This window comes from Homarus americanus, unplaced genomic scaffold (assembly GCF_018991925.1).
Source record: "Homarus americanus isolate GMGI-L3 unplaced genomic scaffold, GMGI_Hamer_2.0 scaffold57424, whole genome shotgun sequence".
Taxonomy (NCBI): Eukaryota; Metazoa; Arthropoda; class Malacostraca; order Decapoda; family Nephropidae; genus Homarus; species Homarus americanus.
Genome location: NW_024734788.1, coordinates 201900 through 228786, shown reverse-complemented (window position 1 = coordinate 228786; position 26887 = coordinate 201900). Strand labels below are relative to the sequence as shown.

Genomic DNA, 26887 nt, shown 5'->3' with positions numbered 1-26887 from the left:
AAAACAGAAATCATCAGACCATTGTCAGTCAAAACTGTCTTTAACAGCAAAGGAACATACACACACACACACACACACACACACACACACACACACACACACACACACTGTTTAAGTCACAGCTGGATCACCATTACATTATTGAAGATAGGGAAAAAACCCCAGAGTTCCTATTACTTTATATAACCTGTAACTGAAACAATATGAGTGAACAATATATACAGTATGTCCGCTAACAGAAAACGTATTTCTTGTTACCGTATTGTCTAACACTTTAATTGGATGATTTACTTCCTCTCTCAACACCAACGCTTAAAGAAAAAATCTTCTTGGTGTAACTGTGCCATAGTACAACCCTAACCAGGACATTTGATAGGCATTGTACTGGTTTTTCACGGTGGCTTGGGAACTACATGTAGAGGTGTGATGAGGTGAGGGGCCTCTGTGTGTATTAAGCTGGCCAGGTAAAGAAAGTGAACGTCATGTACTGATGGAGTGTAGAGGGTCTGTTGTGTGTGTGAATAGTTAAAGGGAGGAGCCCACTCTGTGATGAACGTAAGGAGAGGGGCCCACTCTGTGATGAACGTATGGATAAGACCCACTGATTAAGGAGAGGTCTACTCAAGAAGGCTGTGTCACATATTGTTTCTTGTGTTGTAGAATTTGTGCAGTTACCACAATATGTTATGATCCACACCTTTTATTCATCTTTTTCTAGAGGTTCGACTTTAACCTGCACCACACATAATGAAGACAACAAAACACTTGAGTTATGGTGATCTTATTTATTTCATTATGTTGAATGATTACATTATTGTTTCAGATTTAAGTACATTTTATAACAGCGTTTTTGTACAGCTAGGACTAAAAATAATTGATTTTCCGATGTACACAATACAGTATTAAAAAAACATAGACAGATCGTTACACGGTAGTATTTTTACGGATTTCCTTAGAGCGCATCATGCATAAAGCTCCTGTATACACCTCTAAGAAGTCTTATGATGTTCGCTTAATCAGGTAAACTCTTGAACACACTCAAGGGTTACTGAAAAAAAAAGGTATTTGCATATTTATTGTTGTGGTTTTTAAGAGTGAGCGGCATAAAACTTGTATTACCGAGGATAAGTTTCTCATCCTAACTTACAAGATGAATAAAATAGACACGTAACTCGCTCTATTGTAAACGGGCTCAGTTAAGAATACACGAGCGAGGTAAACAGATAAGACAGTACTTATAAAAAAAGAAAACAGAGAAATACCTAAGGCCCTATATCTGACTGGTGTAACACTCACACCAAACAACACATTATAAACTATATTTCTTCTTTAGATATTTGTACAATATATAGATATACAATTTGGTAACATATGTACACGTTTGTAAAGAAGCACATAATGTTTTGAGAGAGTAATGAATGTAACTGTGATGGTAAGATATATTGAACATATTGGGGTCCCTTATGTATATTATGGAGCATTTTGTACATCTGTGGAAATACCTGGAGTCATGGGAAATGGTGATTTTTTCCTTTACTGGAGACAAGTATTGGAAAATAAAGCAAAAGAGTCATCAGCAGTTCTATCAAGGGTCAACTCTTACAAAGCTCTTGCTGGTCTACACTCGCTAGACCAGACCACTGTGGTGATGGTGGTGTGGTGTCAGTATTCTCGGTACATCAGCTGTATATATATATTGTGTGCAGAGTTGAGAAGTTCATTTAGTCCAGTGAAAATTTTATTATGAACGAAGATGAATATACACACTCGCACAGCAATGGGTTCATGTGCATTTTTTCTGGAAGATTTACCTCTATGGTGTGTGTGTGTGTGTGTGTGTGTGTGTTTTAAAGACGGAATTGACTATGCCTTCCACGACACTTATTAGCACCTGTCCCGCTCCACAACACTCACCAGTCACCCATACCGCCACGCAACACTCACCAGTCACCCTCTACACCACACAACACTCACCAGTCACCCATACCGCCACACAGCACTCACCAGTCACCCATACCGCCACGCAACACTCACCAGTCACCCATACCGCCACACACCACACTCACCAGTCACCCATACCGCCACGCAACACTCACCAGTCACCCATACCGACTCACACCCATACCGCCACACAACACTCACCAGTCACCCATACCGCCACACAACATTCACCAGTCACCCTCCACCACACACAACACCTCACCATTCACCCATACTACCAACACCCACCAGTCACCCATACCGCCACACAACACTCACCAGTCATACCGCCACACCACACACACTCACCAGTCACCCATACCGCCACACAACACTCACCAGTCACCCTCCACACCACACAACACTCACCAGTCACCCATACCGCCACACAACACTCACCAGTCACCCATACCGCCACACAACACTCACCAGTCACCCATACCACCACACAACACTCACCAGTCACCCATACCGCCACACAACACTCACCAGTCATCCGCCACACCACACAACACTCACCAGTATAATTAGTGTTAGCCATCAGCTGTGTCCAGAGGTCGTGAGTGTCACAGTAGCGTTCGAGTTATTCCCAAATGAGGAAGTGTGAAATGAGGGAACCTAGCTACCGTGTGTGTGTGTATGAGAGAGAGGATTCATATCTTAGTGTTAAGAACTTTGCAGTTCTTTGTATTGGTCCTGGTGGGCGCCTGGGACTCCGGAGTGTCTTTCTTGCAGCAGTTGCAGTAGATGCTGACGAAGGTTCCTCGGAACTGCTCACTCATGACGCAATACAGCACAAAGTTGATCGCTGAGTTGATGAGCGCCAACAAGTCCATGAAGTCCCCCAGCTGAATATAACAGTCACTGTTGGACACCAAGGGTGCTGGTGAAACTTTTTCTTCACATAAAAAAGTATTGCGCTATTTCTAAAAATATAGATTAAAAATTTGTAGCCTCATTTTAGGCACAACAAGCGCCACTTCAGAAGAAGTCGGTGACTGTGTGTCACCGACTTCTTATTGTGCAGCAAACATTCCCTCACTGGGTTGCTCTGGTGTCTCCGGTGGCTTTAATTAACCTGGAAACCAACTCATTCAGGAACATGAGTGTAATGGTACCCAAATATCCCAACAAATGTGTAGTTAAGCTATTTTACCTTTAATAAATGAACAAATGTACATCTATATAAACTTATTTAATTTACTTTCCACAGGCCGAACTCGCTTTCCTCTACGACATAAACTTTTTTATCAGAATATTGCGATTTTTAGTGAAGAATGATTTTTTTATTTAATGTTGGGAGGACTTACAATATCTTATTACTTACTGATTTATTTTGTAAGATAATAACAATTTGCTACCCACTTGAAGAAGTCGTGACCGTAGACAAGCGAGAGTCCCGTGAGGACTCCATTTGGCGCCTCTGTCAGCAGGAAGAGCAGCATCACCACCAGCAGCATACTGGTGGTCCGTTCTGTGGCGCCCTGTATAAGAGAGGTCGTTAATGCTCACCAGCTCCTCGCTGTACAGTACACACTGCCTCTATCATGGCACAGTAACGCTCACTATACAATATTTGTCAACTGGTAGAACCTGAATTTACGAGACCACAGTATATCCAGAACACTTGTATTTTTCAGAATATTTATTTACTGAAGATAACACTTAGAAAAGGTGGTGCAGTGGCCGAGTGGATATAATGTACGTTTCCTCTTCTCGGGGTTGATGGTTCGATACTCTGCCACCCAATACATCTTGCTGTACATGGGTACCTACAGTCCGGCAGTGAAGGCAGTTAAATGTACCGAAAAGTTAATGTATAGTGTGTTGTATCCACACTGTCCCTAAAAGGTCGTCAGGCCGATGAGGTCAACTATCGTTTTCTCGGGAAAAAAGTCTCTTTGAAAGTGTGTGTGTGTGGGTGTATGTGGGTGTTCGAAATTATAAAAAGAAAAAACTCAAGCTTATTGGTCACCTAAATGTCTGAGCTCGTGTAAATGTTGAAGCTTTATATCTAGGTAATGGATTATAAGTATAACTCTACACCACACAGGGGTCGAGAAGTTTGTTCATCCAGTCGTTTGTACGAGTAGTATACAGTAATCATATGGTCCAGTGCCTTTTAATCATCTGATACATGTGGTGATAATGTATACGTGACCAGTGGACCCCCCTCAAGCCTTACGGTCAGTGTGGGTACAGAGCACACAATACTAAGCCTTTTATCGGAACACTGTGGCCTTCACTTCCTCGGCCCCTGCACACCTTACGCTACTAACCAAGGAACAATAGAATGATGTACTACTTGTGTTGTAGGACCATTCGTTAAAAAAAAAAAGAAAATCGAGCCCTGAGCAAATTTTCAACAGACGCCAAGTGTAACTAGTGCAGTGTTGTTAATAGAAATATTAATGGCGACTTTATATACAGTATATTTTTCTTAGGTTATCTTTGAGTATTGGTTATGTACAGTACAAGCTTTACGTGTTAATAAGCAATAGCGGAGAGTTTTAAGTGAACACAAGGGATAAGAAATGAAACTACCTGGTGGGTCTATAAGTGTACCCCGGTGGTAATCGTCACCATTCCTCCATGTGAGTAGTCGTCATTCTTCCCTTGACAAGACTCAATCACCATTCTTGCCCTGACAACACATAGAGTCACCATTCCTACCTTGACAACACCTAGAGTCACCATTCCTACCTTGACAACACCTAGAGTCACCATTCCTACCTTGACAACACCTAGAGTCACCATTCCTACCTTAACAACACCTAGAGTCACCATTCCTACCTTAACAACACCTAGAGTCACCATTCCTACCTTAACAACACCTAGAGTCACCATTCCTACCTTAACAACACCTAGAGTCACCATTCCTATCTTGACAACACCTAGAGTCACCATTCCTACCTTGACAACACCTAGAGTCACCATTCCTACCTTGACAACACCTAGAGTCACCATTCCTACCTTGACAACACCTAGAGTCACCATTCCTACCTTGACAACACCTAGAGTCACCATTCCTACCTTTACAACACCTAGAGTCACCATTCCTACCTTGACAACACCTAGAGTCACCATTCCTACCTTGACAACACCTAGAGTCACCATTCCTACCTTGACAACACCTAGAGTCACCATTCCTACCTAACAACACCTAGAGTCACCATTCCTACCTTAACACCTAAGTCACCATTCCTACCTTAACAACACCTAGAGTCACCATTCCTACCTGGACAACACCTAGAGTCACCATTCACAACACCTGGAGAGTTCCTACCTTAACCTAGAGTCACCATTCACCTAACAACACCTAGAGTCACCATTCAACAACACCTAGAGTCACCATTCCTACCTGGACAACACCTAGAGTCACCATTCCTACCTTTACAACACCTAGAGTCACCATTCCTACCTTAACAACACCCTAGAGTCACCATTCCTACCTTGGCAACACCCTAGAGTCACCATTCCTACCTTAACAACACCTAGAGTCACCATTCCTGCCCTTAACAACACCTAGAGTCATTCCACCTTATAGAGTCACCATTCCTACCTTAACAACACCTAGAGTCACCATTCCTACCTTGACAACACCTAGAGTCACCATTCCTACCTTGACAACACCTAGAGTCACCATTCCTACCTTAACAACACCTAGAGTCACCATTCCTACCTTGACAACACCTAGAGTCACCATTCCTACATTGACAACACCTAGAGTCACCATTCCTACCTTGACAACACCTAGAGTCACCATTCCTACATTGACAACACCTAGAGTCACCATTCCTACCTTGACAACACCTAGAGTCACCATTCCTACATTGACAACACCTAGTCATCATTTCTACCTTGACACCATCCAATTTTACCTTTCAATAACATTAATTTACTTTACATAAAACAAGACAAATTTCCTCCCCATAACCATAATCAAATATTCTTAATCAATTGTTTTTTTGTTCAACGCCATAAGTACTGAAATTTAGATCCCTGAGTACGATAATTTTGCCCCCTGAGTACAATTTCATTTTACTCAAAGAAATAGGGCATCGTATTCAAAAGGTTTAGGCATCGTACTCAAGCGATTAAGCCATTGTACTCGTGCTCATGGGGCTGGTAAATTATCACCATCTGTGTGTTTAGCTGCAGGAGGGGGTGGAAGATTGGGTGTGTGATATGTACAATACAGTAAATGAAAAAAACAAACATTTCTTTACATGAATATCAATTAGTACACATAATCCCGCTGTGTACTCCCTTTAGTACAAATATAAGCTACACCGTGGCGCTCTCCGTGGTGTCAGTGACTGGGTGGGTAAGCCGCAGCAGCAGTTATTAGTATCGAGGTGCCAGCTACCAGAGTTACTCAGACATAATAATTTTAACCCAAGGAGTGAGCCTTAGGGGAGTTTGGTATAACAAGGTATCAACTGTAATTATGACATAGATAAATATATGTTACATGCGCGAGATTGTGTTAGCTGAGAAGGTATTCCGATGATAACCAAAACACAATACCTTTGTGAAGACTATAGCGAAGAGACTGTCCCTGCGCTGAAAATGAAGATAACATATTTTACCTGTCCAGAAAACTGTAAAAAAAGGGGGATGATGATGTACTACTTAGTACTGTACTACCTCAGGCAATGCCAACGGGTCTTAACCATACCCGTGTTCATCACACACACACACACACACACACACACACACACACACACACACACACACACACACACACACATGCTTGCATTTGCGTTCACGTGCAGAATTTCCACGGTGTTCAAGTAAGAGCATCCAGTCACACAGAACATAAATTTAGGCTTCATCACTGAATGGAGACTCGATAGATCAGTTGAATCGAGTCTAAAGACTGAGTAATTATGGAGGCTCTTGTTAATATATGTGGGGGGGGTGAGCGGGGGCAGCCGAGCGAGTCTTCATCTACATACCAAGACAATTGACACCCCACTGTGCCACGCGCAGCATCTTGATTACATTACAGGCGTACATATACTTCTCCCCTACCCCACCTCACCAGTCCACAGCCTGTACCTCACCCCTACCCCACCTCACCAGTCCACAGCCTGTACCTCCCCGTACCTCACCTCACCACTCCTCAGACTGCACCTCTTTCTCACTTCACCCTACTCCTCTCTCTCTCCCCCCCTCTCTCTCTCTCTCTCTCTCTCTCTTTGTATTTCTTATGCCCTCTTTTCACTTATCCAGATTTCTTATTTTCCCCTTAATTATCCCTTCTTCTGTGTTTCTCCCTCTCTCCCGTCATCCTCCTCCTGGTGGTCCCTCGTCTCTAGAACTCACTCGGATGAATACATCTAGAGAACACAGCCTCCACGTCCCATTCTTCTCCATTGGTTAGTGAGGCGGGTGACCCTTGGAGAGGTCACTGTCCTCTGGGAGACTTAGATTCTCACGTTGTTTTATGGGTATTTGTCCAATAAAGCGAAATACTGATGATTTTTTATCTTTATTGTTGTATCTTTAAAGAAATTAGTACATACTGGATATTGAGAAAAAACTTTGGCATTTATGACGACGTTTACTGTCATAACCAATTTTAATTTTAAAATAATTGCAAAGTTCTACCAATAAGAGAAGATAAAAAGTCACTGTCACTAAGAGAGAAACTCCATGAAGATCAAGGACGGGAGTAAGGGAGTAACTCTTGTGTGATAAAGCAGTTTGTTCCTTCCATATCATAAAGTAGACCGCCACTAAAGATGTGTCTACTAGCCCTAAGATTTTCATGATAGTACTTATAATATTTTGCGATGAAAACCTGTATTATCTTTCACTACCATGTTACTGGTTAATATTTAGAAGTTGCCAACTCCTACTTTTATATTTTCTTTCTACTTCAAAGTCCTGCCTACTTTGGACAACTAATATTGTGGGTAATTTTATCAGTTAAAATATTCGAAAAATTTAAATTCCTGACGGAAACCCTATAGAATAAATCATTTATATTTTTTATTTTATCCCTATATAAGATTCAATTTATGAGTAGGTGGTGGCAACTTATTAATATTAACCTGCTACTGTAACCTTTATTGTGCTTGGTTCTTTCTTGGCACTTACACCCACACCTGTACTGTTGTTATGAGGAAGAAGATAGGACACAGTTTTATTACTATAAGCGGGATGTAATTATATAAAGACCATGATATTGTAGGATAGAGAGGTAATGTGACTGATGTGACACCTCCGGCCCTTCCTGTAGTACAATAATAATTTTGTCCACAATACTCAATAAAAATTTGCGTGGATATATTGAAGTTAACAGCGTGTCGTATCATCACTCTTGTCATAAGCAGTAACTATCTTATCCTTGTATTAACAGATGCTGGGCTGTACACGTGCACTCTTAATGGTAAGACAATTCATGTAATATATACAATATTTATTTTTCAAATAAAATATCTCGGTAAACTCATGATTTTATTTTTTTTTACTCTTAAAATAAAAGAATGAGTAGTAAATAAAAGGATGATTTTAGTAAGGAGCTGAATATACAGTAAAGCGAGAGACATCACTCACCTCTCCTTTCTTGTGGGTCTTGGGTTGGTCGGTGCCGTTGGCCACGGACACGGATCTCCTGCCACACAGCTTATTTCTATAACTTGACCGTGAGACGCTGGCTCTGGTGGTGTTGTTGTTGGCGGCGCCGTTGGTAGTGGTCACGACACCTGAAGGCCTGCGGCACACCAGCCGCTGCCTCCGCCTCTTGGCCACCCACATGCCGCGGATGATGGCAGGCAAGAGCAGGGTCAGCAGCACACACGGAATTAACTTCACCACCACGCTGAACACCAGCAAGTTGATCTGCATCACACGCACATACACTTTAATGTACACCAGCAGGTTGACCTCAACACACACACACACACACTTTGGTGTACACCAAAAACTCAATCTACCCTGCACCTGTTCATCTACAACATGGAGCTATATCACTGTAATTTTCACTCCCCAGGAAGCCAGACCTTGATTCTGTAAAATTACTACGTTTGGTTTACAGAACTGGAGATGTGAGAGGACATATCACTGATTTATTTAATTATTCAACGATACAAAAATCAATCAATCATAGTGCAATCCTCCTGTCGGAGAGTGAGCGACCCTGCAGGGTCCTCCACTCTAGGCGTTTTTGGCCTGTTGTTTACCACACCACATTTTCTTAATTCTACTTGTTTTTGCCGGTCTAAGTACGTCTTCCTTATTTTTTTTATCATTCTCCTGCATCACTGTTTATCAGAGGTCTCCAGCCTCCTCCTGGTGTCTATGCTTCTGTCCTCTACATATGAATCACTCCAACTGCCTTTTACTTAAATTGTAATTAACGTCTTATATCTCATCTGATCTCTTATATTATTCATAGGTTTATTGCTTCACCATTTTTTTTAATAGTTTGCAACTCTATCATCATAACTAATGTTTTCCTCACACCAAAATCCACCTAAGTTCTCTCTTGTATACAATAATTTTTAGTTCAGGATTTATTTCAAATTTAGAAACAACCACCACTTTCGTCACTAGCTCTTAACCTATTTCTTCACCTTTTTCTAATAATCGGATTTTTTTGTATAACGCCTCTTTACTATTCGTGATAAGAGCAGTATTATCTGCATAGGGTATATTTAATATTACTTACCATTAACTTTTATGTCTCGTCTCTTAAAACATCTCAATAAGAGTTATGAGTGGATATTATACAATGTTGGATATAGATCGCTGCCTTGTCTACAACCCTGAACCAACTAGTACGTTTATTTTATTTTTTTTAAGGAATTAACAACACATAGTTTCTCTAGTGCCTTTCCCTTTCTAAACCCATTATGATTTTCAGATACCTCACTGTCTTTTCTAAATATTATTATTCTTAAAATAATAGTATTTATTAAAACTTTAGAGACATGACTTAAGCAGCTACTGGATGCACAATAAGGGTGGTTTTAGGTAATAATACAAACACTGGTAAGATGTCATTTGAAGAATATAAGAGACTTATTTTAGCCACACGTATGATCTTATTTTAGACCACTTGTTTTCGAAGTTTTATTGGAAGATAATCAACCCTACAAGATTTATCACTCGTCAATTCGCTCACATATGCCTCAATTTGTTTCCTTAATTGTTATCTTATTCTGTATTTCCTGCTTCTTTCTTACCCCCAATCTGGTTAGTGAGTATCTCTCTTGGCTATTATAATCCAGACTCATTTATGTCCTTTTCTTTGGTTCATATATTTTATCTTTCTGTGCATTTACCTGTAGTTCTGTCTCCTGTAAGGATCTAAAACCTTATAGTATATTTTTCAGTCTCTTTTTCTGTTTTCTTTAAAATTTCTTTGTGATCCATTCATTTTTATTCTGCTTCGTCTTTTGTTCTGCAAGGTTCCCACCACACTCTACCGTTACCTATTTTATATAATTTTGTTCCATATCTTGTTCTTCGTGGTGATTCTGAAGTCATGGACTTGTAATTATCACTTTGCTTTCCTTACAAAGATCAATTAATCTCCCTCCTCTTTTATTTCTTCTACTCAACCTCTGTGGTTCTACTTGTGGTGCTTCTTTTCTCCTCCCTACTGTTGCATTAAAACACCCAACTACTAATTTACAAGAAAACAACACTATAGTCTGCTTATATTTGGCCGAATAGGTACTGAGACAGCTGTAAGTAGATCCGTCCTCTTACACCCAGGGATGAGAGATCTTGAGTATTGGGCCACACTTCCCCACGCCGGGTGTGGTGACAGCGACCTAACATGTTAAGGTAACTCGACTCCTGAGACATCGTCCCTCATAATGTCATGGTACCATAAAGATAAAGGCTCCGGATTATCAAAGGTTAGTTTTACCCCTCAGTAAGGGTCGGGGATTGCATCCACTTGGGGTATTCTCAGTGCATTTTACACAGTTCTCACCACCATAATATAATATAATGATCCACTCAGTGATGCTCCTACATCTCCAGTTAAGATAATATTTACTGTTCACCCCACAGTTCCGTCTCCCATTTACCTTACCTTCTTGAGGAGTTCATTGTGGGCGAGGGCGAAAGAAGAAAAGTCTACGTAGTAAACCTTTGATCCGTCATCGTTGGACACCTCCTTAACTGCGTACATGAAGAAGGTTGGCATGGCCAGGGCCGGGCAGGCGAAGTACACGACCAGCATGACGCGGCGGGCGTTTAACATGGTGCACACTGTGGGGGCAGCGTGGGGCCGACACACAGCCACCCACCTCCATAGTGCCAACGACACCGTCAACCATATAGCGATCTGTAAACACAGCCCACACCTCTACAATCATCACCTTTAGTATTCTACACATTACATACAAATGTAACAAGTACCTGTAGGACACTTATTATGCAAAAAGATACGTGTTACCGTTTGAAACAATTAGGACACGTGTCATGTAGCAAGTAGAACACGTACTGTATGACAGACTTGTGAGAGGTGGGCGTGGACGAGGACATATAGGGCGTGCTCCTTGGCCTCCATGATTTGGTCGCCCCCTATAAGCGTGGATGTGGCGTAGGGGATGTACTCCACCTCCACCAGCAGGTCAGCCACCGCCAGCCCCAACAGCAGTAGGTTAGTGGGCGTAGCCATGTTACGCCGTGTCAGGGTACTCACCGTCAGGAAGTTGGCAATGGCACCCGTCACAGCGATACACACGGCCAAGCGGTAGTGTAGCCATTTGTACTGTTCCTTGAAGTCTGAAGGGCAGAGGAGAACGGTTATACTTACACCCTGAGATAAAATGACTTGGGTGAGTCCATTATCTAACTCGCTCATGTTCTTTTATTCCTGGAAACCTTCATATAAATATCAGATCTCCTCTCCATAACATTCTGTCCTAAGACAACTCAGGCTCCCACTTGGCTCAACCATGTCAATATTGTTAGTATTGTTCATTCTGCATCTGTATTTTTTCTGACTAAATAAACTGTTTCGATATCAATATCCTCCCCCACTTGGAGGTCACCACACTCCCTCCTCCCACACCCAGAGGTCACCACACTCCTTCCTCCCACACCCAGAGGTCAGCACACTCCCTCCTCCCACACTCACTGACACAGCCAATACTTAGTCAGTCCAAAAAGTGTCATTAAGAATTCATACTCGGATGGCGAATTACTAAATAATTTCACTATGTGTTTCTGTATAATTGTGTGTGTGGTATTATCGGTGACTCGGTGTCTGTGTATGTGAATGTGTGTATGTATGTGTACTATTTTATATATGCATGTATATGTGTGTGTATATATATTCATGTGTGTGTGTGTGTAAGTATGTATGTGTGTTTGTATTTGTGTATATATGTAGCTTATGAAGATAAAAGGGGGTTTACAACACATTTCATTGTGAGTGTGGAAAGAATGGTCAGGAATAGTGAATGAGAAAATGAGAAATCGAAAATGTTGGAAGGTTATGGAGTGAGGATGTAAATATGTAGAGAAAGAAACTGACTGAGAAATAGGGATGAGGTTTGTCACTCACTGAACTGGCAGTACTGTTGGTTGAAGGCGTCCTCCTCCTCGGTGATGTTGGAGGAGACATTATCGTTCCCCAAGAGCGCCGTAACAGTGTCCATTCTATCTTTATCTGACAAGTTGAAAGCCGGGAGGTTTTTCAGCAGCCACGCCATCAGTTCTTTTGTGTTCACGGTCCCGTTCATGATGCTCGTGTCGCCCTGATGGCTTAGGTTATGGTAGGTCGGCAGGGACCACTCCTGGAAGAGACAGTAGAATGTAAAAATAGGTTAATGACACTATTTCTCGCTTACATATAACATTTGTTCGCCAGCTATGATTTGACTGTGCCAGCCTTGCGATATCTGTGGCAGATAAAAATTTTCTCGATGTCTTACGAACTCGTGAAGTCAGTATAGTCTCGCTCTGCTCAATATTCTCACATCCCACTCTTATAACTTGCCTTAGGATAAACTTCCAGAAGCTTTTGGTGTTCCAGATAATTCAGAAGAGTCACCTGTTTGCTCGCGTTTTGCAACACGAATGTTATCGAAATTGTCTCTGGTGCTAAGAATGGGTATAAGTATTAATATTTTTGTAATACCTATATTATATTCCTGTTTTTATTGTACCACCAAAACCATTATATCATAAATTGTCATGTAGATATATGGAAATTACCATTGCAATAATTATATTTGCCAACTAGACATGATACTGACAGCTCTGTCCTCTTGTTCCAGCTTAAAACAACCCATGTTGTACTGCTTCCCTCCATTATCATATTTGTGTATATCAACACCACTAAAATATGTATATACTTATAATATAAATGCAAAAACATCGAAGTGATAACCGTGGTAACATTTGATATGTTCTTACTACCACCATGTTACGTTTACTATTCCAGATATACTAAATGTTACATAATACTTCCTTGAGATAAATGTGCAATATACTGTATATCAGGTGCCTTCAAGAGAGCTCACACTCTCAACAGGCTCAGCCATGTTAATATTGTTATTTTTATGACTCTTTATGTGTGTTTTTCTGGCTAAATAGTTTCAATATCAATATCAAAATATGGTATTTCAAACTAGTTGTGTTCGCACATCCTGTTAATTACCCGATAATTAGCGATATGTTTTTTCAGATTTTCTTAACATTTCGTACACTCAACAGATGCCTCGACGCGTCACGAATATCCCAAACTCTCCAAGGACGCCTTTACTCCATAAAAGTGTGGTTACAATCCCTCCTCCTAGAATATCAGCCATATTCCCTCAGCGACCCTTCTGGATGATCGCCTTCATAAATCTTACTCACAGTCAATGCACACAGCACCGTGAAGCTTTCGGCGCTACAAAAACTATGACGCCAACAATAGTTTTGAAAGCCAAAGAATTTTTACCCCCTTTTAAAACCCGGGCAACACCTTATTTCCATCATCCATCAACACTTTTCTTACGCTCACCGTAACAAAAATAATAGCAGAAAATTCGGCCTCTCTTCCTCGGTTACATAGCGCTGTAAGGGTCTTGTTTACTCCCTCGTGGAACAGTGTCAGAGAGAGAGAGAGAGAGAGAGATCGTCCTTAACCTTCAAGTCAGTGCTCCAGTTCAAGCCTCCCCCCACAGTATTTTCTCTCCATCATCTCCACTCCACCACCTCCGTCTCCATCACCTCCGTCACTCCATCACCTCCATCACTCCACCAGTTCCTTCACTCCATCACCTCCTTCACTTCACATTTCTTAAAATCAATACAGTGTAGTTCATTACGTCACTGCAGACTCGTCCTCCCAAGCGTCTTTCTCTTCATCTTTGTCTTCATTAATTATGTTCCCTGTCAGTAAAACTCTTCTGCGTGAAAGTAAAACGAATAAAGGTTCAAGTGTTAGACCAAGAGTGACCTTAGTTTATCATCACATAATGACAAATAAACTCAAGGTATGCATGGTGTGTTGTGCCTCCTACAAACAGCGTCTTGATTACTCCCACACATTACCCGTGATGGTTTGTTTCACCCACAACTCTGCTTTTATTTCTATATGTACTTTTTTTCACGAGTGTGGATTTTCATGATCAATTAAATTCTTGAATTGATGGATTTTTTGCATTGGTGGATTTAAGTACAGATTTTTGTGTGTGTAATTGCCGATTCGCGCATTGTGGATTTGTGTATTATCGGAACCTATGTTTTTAGGTGTTATTCATCAGTAGTGTATTGTTAGTGGATGACCATTTGAGTGATTGTTCATGTTATCTGCCACAGTGTGTATTGTATATTCCAATGGGTCTGAGGTTGAGGCACGTTAAGCTGGTGGGCAACAACTGCTTCCAAACATTCCCGCTTGTTGATGGCGAGGGAGTTGGGTCTAGTTTATACTGTATTGCATTTCTCGGTCAAAGTTCAAGTTTCATGGTGTTGTTGTCATTATCAACTTATACACGAAGGCAATAAATACGCTACTTCATACATACTACATATTTGATTATTTGATTATGTATTTGATTATTTGATTATTTGATTATTTATTTGATTGTTTATTTGATTATTGATGGTCCAGGTAGTCGGAGGAAGGATTTTGACAACCCTACTGAGACAACAGGAGTCGCAGTGTTCATTTTGAAATTCATCGTACTCCATTGCCCCCCCCCCTCCCCTCCCCCTTACAGATACTTTTTGTAGCTGTAGTACATTGATTGGTATTTGGGGTTACTGCAGCTATAATGATACAAGATACTTTGTTATAGTAAGTTTCAAAGTTAATTTTACATCCACACGAAGGAGCGGAATATGTAAAAAATAGCGAGTATTTTAAAGATGGTGATGAGTGGATTACGGGGAGGTAGATCCAGTTCTGCTTTTGTTTTTAAGTGAAATAGTGTTATTGGTGGGAGGGGGTTAAGTTACCACAGGGTTACTAGTTTATTTATCAAAATAAACTGATTGATTGATTAATTATTTAAATCATAACAACTGAAAAAATTACAAGATCCGAGGGAGATAATTTTCGAAATAAACAAAAATGTTCAGGATCTTTAAGGAGACATAATATAGGTGAATGTTTGCAACTTTCAGATAGTAATCGAGAGAGATTTGGGAGAATTGTATTTATGCCTCGTCAGCTGCCACTTATGTTGTGTGCTGTCAGGGTAGTCTTCTTGTATCACGCTTGTTAACCACTTCTTCGTGGAAATTCGTCTGGGTCTCAGTAGCTGCGCAACTTGTAGGTAGTATAAAGATAAAATAAAAACACTGATGATGAAAAAAACTGTGACGTGATAAATGCAGGAAATATTTTTATATACCATGACCTTCACGCGTAAGATTTTTTTATATTTAAGGATTTTTGTAGTGACAAATTGCACATATAACGGCAGAAGCACGAGCGTAGCCACTGAGAAGATGGTTCACCGCCGGGTTTATGGACGGCAGGTCTTCGTAAAACTGAAAAACTGAGAAAGTGTGTGTGTAGTTTGTACCAGAGTGGCATCACTTCACGCAAATATCCCGTGCACCCTTTTCTGGCCGTGAAAAAACCTGTGTCCGTTTTTGGAGAATATTCTTCAAACTAAACTTTTCGCTGATACCTGGAGTAGATGGCTCAGTGTTAAAGGAATGGGACGTTACGCTGGTATATATATATATATATATATATATATATATATATATATATATATATATATATATATATATATATATATATATATATATATATATATATATATATATATATATATATATATATATATATATATATATATATATATATATATATATATATATATATATATATATATTCATGTCCTATTACAGAAGCCGTTGGCCCCTGTTTACCTTTAATATAAGAGGGTCATTACGCAGCGGCCGCCACTAATAAGTGTAGTAAGGGAGTGAGGCAGAGGTAGAGTCACGCCGGTATGTTGACAATACATCAGCGGCGACAACAGCCTCCAGACACAGCAAACCAATACGTGTAATAGGGGAGTTTAGATGCAGCGAACTGTGTAATAAGCATTCAGTACAAAATGAGGCACTTTACTTGACCTCCTTCAAATCCCTAACTGTAAAATTGGGTATCCACTAACAACAATGTGCCATGGGAGCCACACCTCTCGTTCAATATAAGAAGATATCAAATAAACACAAAGGTGGTTCCATCATAAGACTTGAGGGAGGCTTATTGGTGTTTTCAACAATTCGTCGAGATAAACTAACATATGTCGCTTATGTTTATAATAAATAGTCAAGGTCCAAGTACTGAGTGGGGTGCTCCACTAGTGACGTTACCCCAATGGGATTTAGTGCCGTTAATGCTTACTAGCCGTTTCCTGTCCTGTAACCAGGCCCTAATCCATTTTAGAATATCTCCTCCAATGCCGTGAGCCTCCACTTTACATATTAGTCTTTCATAGGGGACTCTGTCGAAGGCTGCAGTAAAGTCGACGTTTACCACATCATAATCGTGTCCGTCGTCCACTGTTTTCAAATCAGTTGACATACTGCTCATCTCACACTGTTGACATACTGCTCACCTCACACTGCTGACGTACTGTTTATATAACACTGCTGACATACTGAGGTATTATACTGTGTTGACAGACTCTCTACCACTCCTTCCTCGTCTGGGTTTTACTTGCATAATGTAGAGACCCTTTGGGAAGAGGGCCATATGTGTCGCGGAGTGAAGGGACAAAAATCCCATTCGACAAATTCCCTAGCGGACTAGACGAAATTCTATGACACTAAATTCCACTACACGAAACTCCACTGGACAACTTTGCGGTGAACACAATCTACTGGACAAAAATCCTATTGAACAAAATTCCAGTGGACAAAATATTTCACCAGGCACAGCTCTTGGACAAAAGGCCTGCACCAAACCTAGGGAAAGTAAATTCTCATAAATTATAATTGCTTTTACAGTATTAATAAACTTTAAGTTAGGTCGAGAGGAGTAAAGCAGCAGCGTGGGGTCACTTCTCTCAGCGTGGGGTCACTTCTCTCAGCGTGGGTTCACTTTTCTCAGCGTGGGTTCAGTGGCCCTCAAGACGGTCACCTTTCTCATCAATATGCAGCTGAGAACGATTCAGTCTCAGTAAGGGATCGGGGGAGTTTTCTCAGCCCTGGGTGTTTTCTTTGGGAAGGAGAGAGAGAGAGAGAGAGAGAGGCTGAGAAGACACATAGGCCTAGAGACATGGATAGGTCAAGAGTCAAGATACACTGATCACACCACTATATTCCTGCTCTCTCTCTCTCTCTCTCTCTCTCTCTCTCTCTCTCTATGCCTTATCCATTTTCATCTATCGTCTACTTTTCTCCACTACGTCGTCCCTTATTTTATTTAGTTGCCTTTATTACATCTTTTAACTTTCAATTTCTTTCTCTTCCTTTGTCCTTCCCATATTTTCTCTCACTATGTCTTTTTCGTCTTTTGTCTCCCGCATTTTTCTACTTCTGCCCCAACAGCCGTAAGGTGAGTTACTGGGATCAACCACCTCTTATGTTCGTATGTATCACCAGGTGCATTGTCGCCATCAGGGTCTTAGGTGGTGGTGGTGGTGGTGGTGGGAGGCTTGTCAAGTGTGATGGTGAGTTTGGGCAGAGTGGTGAGAGGAAGGAGTGGTGGTGAGGCTGGGTCGTGAGGGGAGGGTAGGAGTGGTGATGATGCTGGGTCGTGAGGGGAGTGTAGGAGTGGTGATGAGGCTGGGTCGTGAGGGGAGGGTAGGAGTGGTGATGAGGCAGGGTCGTGATATGAAGAAGAGAGAGTGAGGAGGAGGACGATGTGAGGAAGAGACGGTGATAGAGGGGAATAATAAGGGATAGTGGCAAGGCAGCAAGAGTCGGAAAAAGTCTAGGGCGACTGGTGGGAGGGAGGATGAGAGGCGTGGGAGGGACGGAGGATGAGAGGCGTGGGAGAGAAAGAAGATGAGAAGAGGAGAGGTGTGTGAAGGAGGAGGATGAGGTGTGACAGGGTAGAATGTCCAATCATTTTTATTGTTGATAAACACTTCCATTATCCTGGCGAGGAGCAGCTGTACGTGATCAGTGTTAGGTCTTTCGTCTCTGTAATTGTACCAGGTCTTTCGAGTGCCAGAAGACCTGCGCTACAAAGTGTCCATACCTTTTTTCTTCCTCTCTTCTCCAGTATTGTACTTACGTATAATCATCTTACCACGTCACTCCCTGGAGACCACAAATTCCAATGTGTATCTTTGTTAACTATAGATATCCGAGCATTAACTTAGGCTTGTCTGTGACCGAGACATAAAATGGAAGTGGGTCTCATAAGCATGAGGCGTAGATACAGCACACTGTACTGTAGACCAAACTTTCGGCACTGTACTTGACCGCCTTCATTTCCCTAACTTTAAGGTAGGTATCCATTTACTGCCGGGTGAACAGGGTAAAATATCTCCTGTCGTAGCTCTGTTCATATTTTTAGCAATTTTCTTAGATATCCTTCCTCCCATTTTTGCATGTGTCCACGCCGCTGGTGCTGTCGTCACCCCCACACACATGACCAGAACAATCAGGCTATATCACTGACGCTCTGTTTACACACAAAATACCAGGCTTTTTTCAGATGGACTTCTCTTGTTCAGTGTTGACCCCACTCACACACAGACACTTAAAAGTACCTTTGTTTTAGGGGGGGTGGAAGGAGTGTAATGGTGGGGTGGAAGGAGTGTAATGGTGGGGTGGAGGGAGTGTAATGGTGGGGTGGAGGGAGTGTAATGGTGGGGTGGAGGGAGTGTAATGGTGGGGTGGAGGGAGTGTAATGGTGGGGTGGAGGGAGTGTAATGGTGGGGTGGAGGGAGTGTAATGGGGGGTGGAGGGAGTGTAATGGGGGTAGAGGGAGTGTAATGCTGAGGTGGAGGGCGTGTAATGGTGGGGTGGAGGGAGTGTAATCTACCTCTGTATACACTACAGCCTGACTGGTGATAACAGTACCAGCTTGTCTACAACACAAAGTTTGGGACGTAGACGGTGGGTGACGCTGATGGCTTGTTATACCTTGGAGGAAACTGAGGTGTTCGTCTTGGAAGGTTTAATGGGTGGCTAATGTACTAAGGTAGACGTTCGTTCAGAGATCTGGTAAAGGTAAGATTTGTTTTGGTTTAATCATACTAAGTATGTTTTCCCAGCAGGGATTTATCTGACCTGTCCGGATGCTTGACTGAATGTGTTATAAACTGTAGAGTATAGTCAGTTACAGCAGAAGATAGACGAGAATTATCGGGAAACAAACATGGGTAAGGATGGCAGCAACACTACGGAAAATGATTGTGAGGTTGGGTATTTTATCTCCACTTTTTTTCGTAATTTTAACATTTATTCTCATATAATTGAAATCCGTGGACGAAAGCAGTCATCTTAAGACAAGAGTATTGTGTGTGTTACAGAAATACTTTCCACATCATCATTTCTGTCTGGGAATATGTGTCAACACACCAGCTTACATTATTTACCAACGACAGAGCGGACGAACTTGCTGTCGACTGCATCTGTTCGTGCTGGGAGAGTCAGCTGAGTACCCAGCTTTACTGACTTTATTTACTTGGGATTGTCATCTCTAGATTGCCTCCAGACAAGGACGCACCAAGGACCCTCTTTTGTTTAGTTACCTCCTTCTTTTACACAAAACCCAACCTTTATGTAGAAGGACTGTCGTTCTGTTTGTATATGGTGACAAAGGACAAAAAAGGGAACATACTGTGACTCTTCCCCTGTGAGGGAGATCTACCTCGCCAGTTCCTGTTTGTTTTTCCAGTGTCTGTTACTACTTCAGGTATGGGGTAATACAGTGACACTGGCAGCTCTCACTTTAGTTTGGATTCCATCTGTGATAGTATATGGGAACTACAGTAAGACGAAAGCATCTGTACTGATTATTTTCCTGGATGGAGACACTGACTTACCACTCCTCTTGCAAAAAAAAAAAGTATTCTTTCTCCTAAATTTCAGATTATTACATGTGAGTGCAGCAGGAAATGATGGCGGGATTTAGTGGGACCTTTATTCCTTCTCCCGTGACTCCATCACCCACCCGCCACAAAACCTTATGATTAAGTTTTTTTTTTCCTTTGTCAAAATCATTTGCGGATGTTTACTCTTGTAGAATTTTACATGCGCTATTGTTTCGTGTAACTCAGAATTTCATGCGGTCACTGGAGTCCAATTTCATGACAATGTGAAGGATTGAGGCGATGTGTTATAGAGGCCAGACGGAAGCGGCACTATTATCCCCAACCCAACATCTGCCGTACCGACCTACCTATTGAAGATGAAACTTTTATTCAACTTTAGAAATTTTTTTAAATTTTATTTTTACTTCAACGTAAGTAAAAAAAATGAAGAGCGTGTTAAATTTCTGCTGATGGATTACGAAACACTGTGTCCCGACTCGTCAGGTTAATTCAGTCTATAGTAGTCAAGGACCACATCTTGGCTACTCTTGCGGTAGTATATACGGTTTGTTTGAGATATTCCTCTGTCACACGTTCCTTCTCTAGCAGATTCCTAACCAAATCCTTTAAATACTTCGTAGGGCCTATTAATTATTTGTGTAGTTGCTGGTGTATATATATATATATATATATATATATATATATATATATATATATATATATATATATATATATATATATATATATATGTGTGTGTGTGTGTGTGTGTGTGTGTGTGTGTGTGTGTGTGTGTGTCAAGTTGCTGGGGCTATTAAAGGAATGTTTCTCAATGTGTTTTAATATACAGAATGTTGACAAAACCACGAGGATGGAGATCAGATTGGAATGTTGGGAGGGAGGGTTGACTTCTTGCTGACTGTAAGGATGTGTGTGGATGGTTGGTAGACGATGGTGTAGTGTGTGGATGGTTGGTAGACGATGGTGTAGTGTGTGGATGGTTAGTAGGTGATGGTTTAGTGTGTGGATGGTTGGCAGGTGATGGTTTAGTGTGTGGATGGTTGGTAGGTGATGGTGTAGTGTGTGGATGGTTGGTAAGTGATGGTTTAGTGTGTGAATGGTTGGTAGATGATGGTTTAGTGTGTGTGGATTGTTGGTAGGTAATGGTTTAGTGTGTAGGTAGCTGAAAGGAGATGGTGTGGTAATAGGTAGAAGAAGCGCCTTGCAAGTTTACATTGATAATAATAGTGGCATTGATATCAGTGAAGGTGATGAATGATTGTGGTCATGGAAATGCAACTACTTGAATGCCATTACTGTATTAAGATGATGTTGGTGATATTAAGTTGCCTAAGATGAAACACTGTCAAGGTATAGATTATTTCAGGGAGTGAATGAGCATTAAAACGAAGATAAATAGAATCCTGGGAAAAATATTTTTTTTTATTATTATTATTGCTATTTTGAATGTAAACTCTTTCCAAAATTAAATCCTGGTAATATGTAGATACTGTGTAGTCATTTTTCCTGCATGGTGTAATAGAATTAGTTATTAATTATTCAAACCAATAATTTCCCCATGCATCGTTTCTCAAGGGCACAGTTGATTAGTTCACAAGCCCCCCTGAGAGCGGTAATAATGTAAGAGTTTAAGTTCACACAGCGCTGCTTCCGGGTCACGTGTTTTTGTGTGTGAATGCGTGTGTGCGTGTGTCATTTTTACTATTTTATCTGAGTTATGTGTGAGAGAATGTCAGAAGGGTAGGGATAATTTTGTGCTGGAGAGAGAGAGAGAGAGAGAGAGAGAGAGAGAGAGAGAGAGAGAGAGAGGTACAGGTATTATCACAACTTCCAACACCCTCCACAAATACCACCAGTACATCATCCTTCTACTACCAACTACACCAACATTCCCCAAATTCTCACTAATAAAAATTAATGTCATTCCTCAGTATTCTAGCAGGAAACTCGAGGCGTTTTTTCCCCTCGACTCTTAAGGGGAAAATAAATGTCTTGGGAAGTGGGGGCGGATGAATATTCAGGGGTGTAACACTCTTATGGCCGCTGGAATATAAAAGTGAGGTGGGCTTTTTTGAGGTGCTCGGTACAGCGTGCCTCACAGGTCCCTCTGTAGCATAACAAACTGGTGGAGGTTTGACACAAGTATCAACATATTATTACAGTCTCAACACACACACACACACACACACACACACACACACACACACACACAGGAACACATATTGATACCCTAGACACGTTCACAGCGAGTCAATAGAAGGACCTGTCCCACTTCTCTCCACCCTTCTTATCTCACTCCTTTATCTTCTTCCTCTCCCTCACTTCCTTCCTCCCACAATAGGAAATCTTCGTTGTTCGTTGTATATTTCGTATACACCTTAAACCCCTTACATTATTCCCTTTGTTGCAGTTTATAAAATGATTATTCAAAGGAAATGGTGCGCTTAGGTTTGTCCTCCTCCTTCTCCTTGTCATGAGCAGGATGAAAACTAACGGTTAGCAGTTACTCATGACGTAATATAAGGATCTCTTGTTATTGGTTGAGATCTCTGCTGCTAGTCAAGGTTGTGGCTCCCGACAGGCTGATCGGGAGAGGGAGACAGGAGGTCGCGGTGTGAGCTTCACTGGAGGTGAGAGAGTATCGTGTGTTAAAGATTATCTTAACCCTACCCAATTTGATGCTAGGTCTTGGATCAAATATCAGAGCCTGGCGGTGCTGCTGGTGTGTGTAACCAAAAGGGTGCTCGTCAGCTCCCGGTCTCTGGCGTGAAAATATTTACCAGAATATAGAAGGCGGTAGTAGGTAAACAATGCATTTATTTACTTATAATTATTACAAAATGTCTTCATCAAATTCTCTCTAACATAATGACGCTGACGGTGGTAGTGTTGGGTCCCTCGTCCTGCAGGTAGACGAGCCTGGCGTAAAGTGTTTAATGTTTCTCACACCTTCTCTGATATTTTAGTTATTTATTTCTAGATAGTAAAGCTAATCAGATAAAATTAAGAAGCTTGGAGGAGCTGAGTGGAGATGGAAGATTGTGAGACATGAGAGTGACGTCTTCATCAGCTTAACACAGGCTGAGGATGACGAGGATGGCAGCAAAGTTTGTTTTGTTCTTCAATATTCGAGATGACGTGTTGGGCGAACTTGTATAATATAATAAAGCAAATTCCTATTATGCTTTAATTTTCTAGATATTCCCAACTCTTTCTTTTGTTTTCATATGTTAAAAAAATCCATCGGTTCTTAACACCCGACGGACGCTATTCAAGGCATAACACTCACCTTCAGGAAAAAAAAATATAGTCCAATTTGAAATCTGAAGTTGATATATTTCCTGCAAAATAATTAAATAAACAAATACATTTTCCTTGTGTAGCCTTTGTGAAGCAAGTCTTAATTACCTCCACCCATGCCAGGTGTATGTAAACGAACCTTGAGTGAAGATGTTGAGAGAGAGAGAGAGAGAGAGAGAGAGAGAGAGAGAGAGAGAGAGAGAGAGAGAGAGAGAGAGAGAGAGAGAGATCTTGTCTGTGACATAGAGAGAAATATATGAAGAGTAAAAAAGGTGACACTGTCCATAAATTTGTTTTCATAAATTGGTCACCAGATTAACACATAATTGTCTGAGTTACATTAAAAGTGTAGTTCCTTATTTCTTTTACAGCAAACGACTGAAACGACTGAGTGTGGTTGTGTGAGTGAGATGATTGGAGGAGGAGGAGGAGGGAGGAGGGGAAAGTAGAATAATACGAGAAGAAAGAAATACATATTATTTTTAGTTAGAGACCGAACATGAATTACCTGGACGTGTGTATAGAGACAGAGCGGCATGAAGATAGTCACTGTACTGTACTGGAGGGGTTAGTGTGGATAGACTTACACACATTTGCTGATATAAAGTGTACTTGATAGGTGCTTCATCACAAGAGACTCAACGCTTAATATTGTAGATTCACTTTGATCGTAATATTGTAACGCGAGCCTGAATATGAAAACAATTACTGCCGACGGTGTACACGCTTGACTAACACTCCGCAGTTATTAAATAATTCAGATATACTAAATAATATTCAATATGGTGGTTTGCTGTTGATCTACAAAGTAATATTGGTTAATTGTGCCTCACGTAAATCATAGTGGAGATTAAATTATAAAAGTCTTGTCAAAATTATATCCTGTTCGTAATCATAAAGATCTATAGCCGTAAGGAATAAAAATAATGATAATGGCGGGGATTTTTTTATTTTATGGGAAAGTATCGTGAACAAAACTCTTTTCCCCGGAGAGATATATACACAATTTTGAAAGATTGGTAAAGATAACATTGGAATGGAGAGCTGTGGTCGCCAGTCCTCACACATCAGCATGGAACCTTGACTGGTAATCAGTTAATTAATATATTTTTAGAACTTATCCAACATATGATGAGGTGAGAAGTAATATTAGGTAGATGAATATTAGAGGTGTGCTTTTGTGAGCAGGAAGATAAGACCAGGTAGTGAAAACATGTTATGGTTGGCAGTTTCGGTGTGCCTCTGTGGTGAAAACGAGACGTGTGCGACACTTATTTTTTCCTCTGTCTTATTGTCAATTATCCGATAAGTTAGTCCTTCAAGTATGCTTTATACAAGATTTCGGTGGTCAGAGTGTGAATGTTCCAGAAGACCAACACCCTCGTGGCTTGCTTTTAACCATGGAGTATTTGCAGCATTTGTGTCTCAGCACGTTTGAGATCTTACAAGCATTAAAGTATTTATTATATAATATTCCTACCAGAGTTTGTGGCTGGTGTATATAACAAAACCTGATATCTTTTTACTTTTTGGCCCCACATTACTGTTGGCACACTGTCTCACCAACAAGGAACAGTTTATTCCCGGAGTTTGTCGTCACGGGTTACCAGATCAAACAAGCCGTGCCCTACCAACCCTGCTTGGCCATGGAACAGAATACATACCATTTAGGTTTTGTGTCCACTGTCTCACCTAATGTGTCTATGTAGTCTTGCTTTATCCTGGTCGTGTGAAGGAGGACACGTGCTGGGACATCCGTGGAGAACACACACACACCACAACCTATATTTCACCTGGTCACGTGTGGTATTAAATTCATATTTTCCAAAAGATGAAATTAAATGTACGTTCTCGGAATGAAATATAGAACACTGGTAACTGTAATTTGTAGATAATTGTTGTCTCTCTAACTTATAAGGAATCATCACTAATTTGAGTTTTTCACCACAAACTGTACAGTCTGGATTAGGATAAACTCCATTGCCACACCAAGTGAAGCCATTATTAGATAACCGTCCAGCCACATATTACACCATTTAGCTCTTTAGTCGCCTCTTGTTAGCTCACTGTGAGGCTCCCCTTATCCTTTACCGGTACACTTCCACCTTCAATCGTCACTTCATGCCCAGGTGCAGTGGCGTTTTGCTAGTGTCATCACCCATGAGTAACACCATTATAATTATTTGACCTTCATTTATAGTCTCAGTTCTTTTTCGTTTTGTTTTATTTACAATAAAAAATAATTAACCTTCCTCAAACTGTAAGACGGATTATTGTCTCTCTGTTTATAAAATAACTTGATCAACGTGTGAGAAGGTCTTGGTGATAAATATTTGGTGAAAATCGCGCCCAAATTTACCAAGTTTACCACGGCAACGGTTAGCGCAGTGAAAATTATGGCACGAGACAGCCCCCAGCAGTGACTGCTTTGCAGTATCAGCTTACTGTATTTAGTTCGACATTGACCTGCTATGGTAATGGCTCGCGGGCAGGGTTTGTATCCGTTCGGGTGATGTTTAATTTCATAACTATGTCAGTAAAACCACAAAACTCTTTGATATCTGCTACTGGAAAACACCAAAACTGTTACTATAATATTAAGTAATAAAATCTTTGCGGCACTCCAGTGTGCTGCGGCACCGTGGTTGAGAATCTCTGCACTACTTAGTCTAAGTCTGGTGGTGAGGACAGCTGGACCAGTGAAGACAAGGAATCTGCAATCTCTGCTGCTCTTTGATATCAGGATGAAGAAAAGGGCGAAGAAAATTATTAAGTGGGATAGTGGCCAGACAAGTGGCACTTTCATAATCCCCGACTAATCTATCTTTTCGGGAACAATTAGATGAGATATTCTCGAACTGACAACGCATAATAAGGAAGGACACCATCCTGTTGGAACCAATAATCTTCGTCTTTAAAAATATGCGATAAATTTCTTCTTTCGTTAATTATACAGTATCTTTATTTCCCGTGTGATTTTATCAAGAAGTATCTTTATATGAGGGAAGCCTAGACATTCTGCCCACCCTGACAGAACAGACGACTTGGATGTAATACAGACGGGGACCCCAGTGACAGGCGACAGTCTTGCTCCTCCTCTGTCAATCAGAGTGAAATGTTCCCATTTCCTGGTAAAAGATGACAGCTATAGTCACGAATGT

General features: G+C 41.0%; 1 protein-coding gene across 2 annotated transcripts in view; it reads right to left on the bottom strand.

Moving 5' to 3' along the window:
• Positions 1-2430: 2430 nt before the first annotated feature.
• Positions 2431-26887, bottom strand: part of LOC121870509 (G-protein coupled receptor dmsr-1-like) — an 89797-nt gene continuing 65340 nt past the window's right edge. Inside the window, exons 3-9 of one of the 2 annotated variants that reach the window (XM_042372347.1) lie at positions 12521-12752; positions 11453-11736; positions 11039-11293; positions 8548-8832; positions 6511-6546; positions 3346-3464; positions 2431-2844 (exon numbers count right to left, since the gene is read on the bottom strand). In XM_042372347.1, coding sequence (XP_042228281.1) covers positions 2634-2844; positions 3346-3464; positions 6511-6546; positions 8548-8832; positions 11039-11293; positions 11453-11736; positions 12521-12752 — 1422 coding nt within the window. In that variant the 3' untranslated portion in view covers positions 2431-2633. The remainder of the gene's footprint in view (positions 2845-3345; positions 3465-6510; positions 6547-8547; positions 8833-11038; positions 11294-11452; positions 11737-12520; positions 12753-26887) is intronic. The other variant, XM_042372348.1, reaches the window with a different exon arrangement.